This window comes from Cyprinodon variegatus, unplaced genomic scaffold (assembly GCF_000732505.1).
Source record: "Cyprinodon variegatus isolate N-32 unplaced genomic scaffold, C_variegatus-1.0 Scaffold1760, whole genome shotgun sequence".
Taxonomy (NCBI): Eukaryota; Metazoa; Chordata; class Actinopteri; order Cyprinodontiformes; family Cyprinodontidae; genus Cyprinodon; species Cyprinodon variegatus.
The window spans coordinates 68,406-69,771 of record NW_015152213.1 but is presented as its reverse complement, the minus strand read 5'-3'; the positions used below and the strand labels follow the sequence as shown (position 1 = coordinate 69,771).

The window sequence follows — 1,366 nt, the reverse complement described above, 5'->3', positions numbered from 1 at the left end:
GAGCAGCAAGGGTTCTTAACTTCCAACGCAGGCGTCTTCATACGCATCAACTCTTCAAACCGTAAAGCGCTTCTCAATGCGGCGGATAGCAGAGATGCGTCGCAGAACTTCTTAACACTTCTTAGATGCGTGTCCACTACAGACTTGGCATGTAAACTGGCTGTTCCTGGCGCACCTGAAGCACTTGGTGTGACGGCAGCAGTACGGCATCATTTACGTTCTTTTAAGACTCCTGGTTGGTTTCAGAAACAGAATAAACTGCGTTCCGTTCTTTAACGAGGGTCTAAATCACATGTTTCCACTGGAAAAATGATCTACCAATAAGTAAAAATTTCTTAAAGTAAGTGTATTTAACCTTAATTTGAGTAGGTAAATGAGATATTTTTCCAATGCGATGAGTATTTTCACTCTTAGAATAAGATAAATAGATAATATGCACTCGAAATAAAACAATGCAATTGTGTTTTCTTATTTTAAATGCAAATTGTCTCGTTCTATTGGCAAATTGTCTCACTTTCCTTCTCAATTCAAGAAAAAATTTTGCTTATTTTAAGAAAAAATGACTTATGTAGATTTAATTTTTTTGCAGTGTGGCGGGTCCGCTCAGCTTAAACTAAATCCTGATAATGATGTCAGACAGACTGAGAACAGACCTTTCACTTCTGCACAATTAGTGATCACAGATTGGTTGGCTACTATAAAGGGTCCAGGTTTGATTGAAAGGTGGCGTCACTACAGATGCATAGATCTTCAGAACATAGATTGTGTTTTAAAAATGATCCAGCATCTCTCTGCTCTGCAGCCGTTTAGTTTGATCCAAATGTTTTTGAATCTGTCGTGTTGCGTTTGGTTAGCGTTTTGGTTTTCAGTCTCTGTTGATCATCCCTGATGCTGCCTCTTATTGCAGCCCGGCTCAGCTGGATCTGACCCTGGAGGTGATGAACCATCCGGCTCTGAGGCCCCCGGAGCCGCCCCGGTGGAGCGAGCCCCGGTTTCTGGGCCCTGGGATTACGGCTTGCTTTCTGGGATCGGTTCTTCGGTGAGCAGGATTCCCAGTCTGCTTCCAGACAACGAGGATGAGCTGCCTCCTCTGCTCATCACCACCGGGGAGGATGACGGAGAAGGTGGGCCTGAGGTTCTCAAATTAGAAATAGAGATTAATAATTTGTCCTTGTTCTAAACGGGTGTTGATGCTCGTTCAGTACCTGATCTCTGTTCTCATCACTGCCACCAGTTCTGGTTCTGGAGCTGCTAAATAGTTCCTGTCTCAGCTGTGATTTAAGAACCGAACGCCTGAGGACTAACAAAGTCAAACAGGGTTTCCGCGGGTCATTGATTTATTATTTATTTAAAATGCTTTATTAAA

The 1,366-nt window shown here is 43.0% G+C and overlaps 1 protein-coding gene across 1 annotated transcript in view; it reads left to right on the top strand.

Moving 5' to 3' along the window:
- Window positions 1–1,366, top strand: part of LOC107104482 (zinc finger FYVE domain-containing protein 16-like) — a 42,980-nt gene that overhangs the window by 17,156 nt on the left and 24,458 nt on the right. Inside the window, exons 4-5 of the mRNA XM_015404480.1 lie at window positions 143–201; window positions 908–1,124. Coding sequence (XP_015259966.1) covers window positions 143–201; window positions 908–1,124 — 276 coding nt within the window. The remainder of the gene's footprint in view (window positions 1–142; window positions 202–907; window positions 1,125–1,366) is intronic.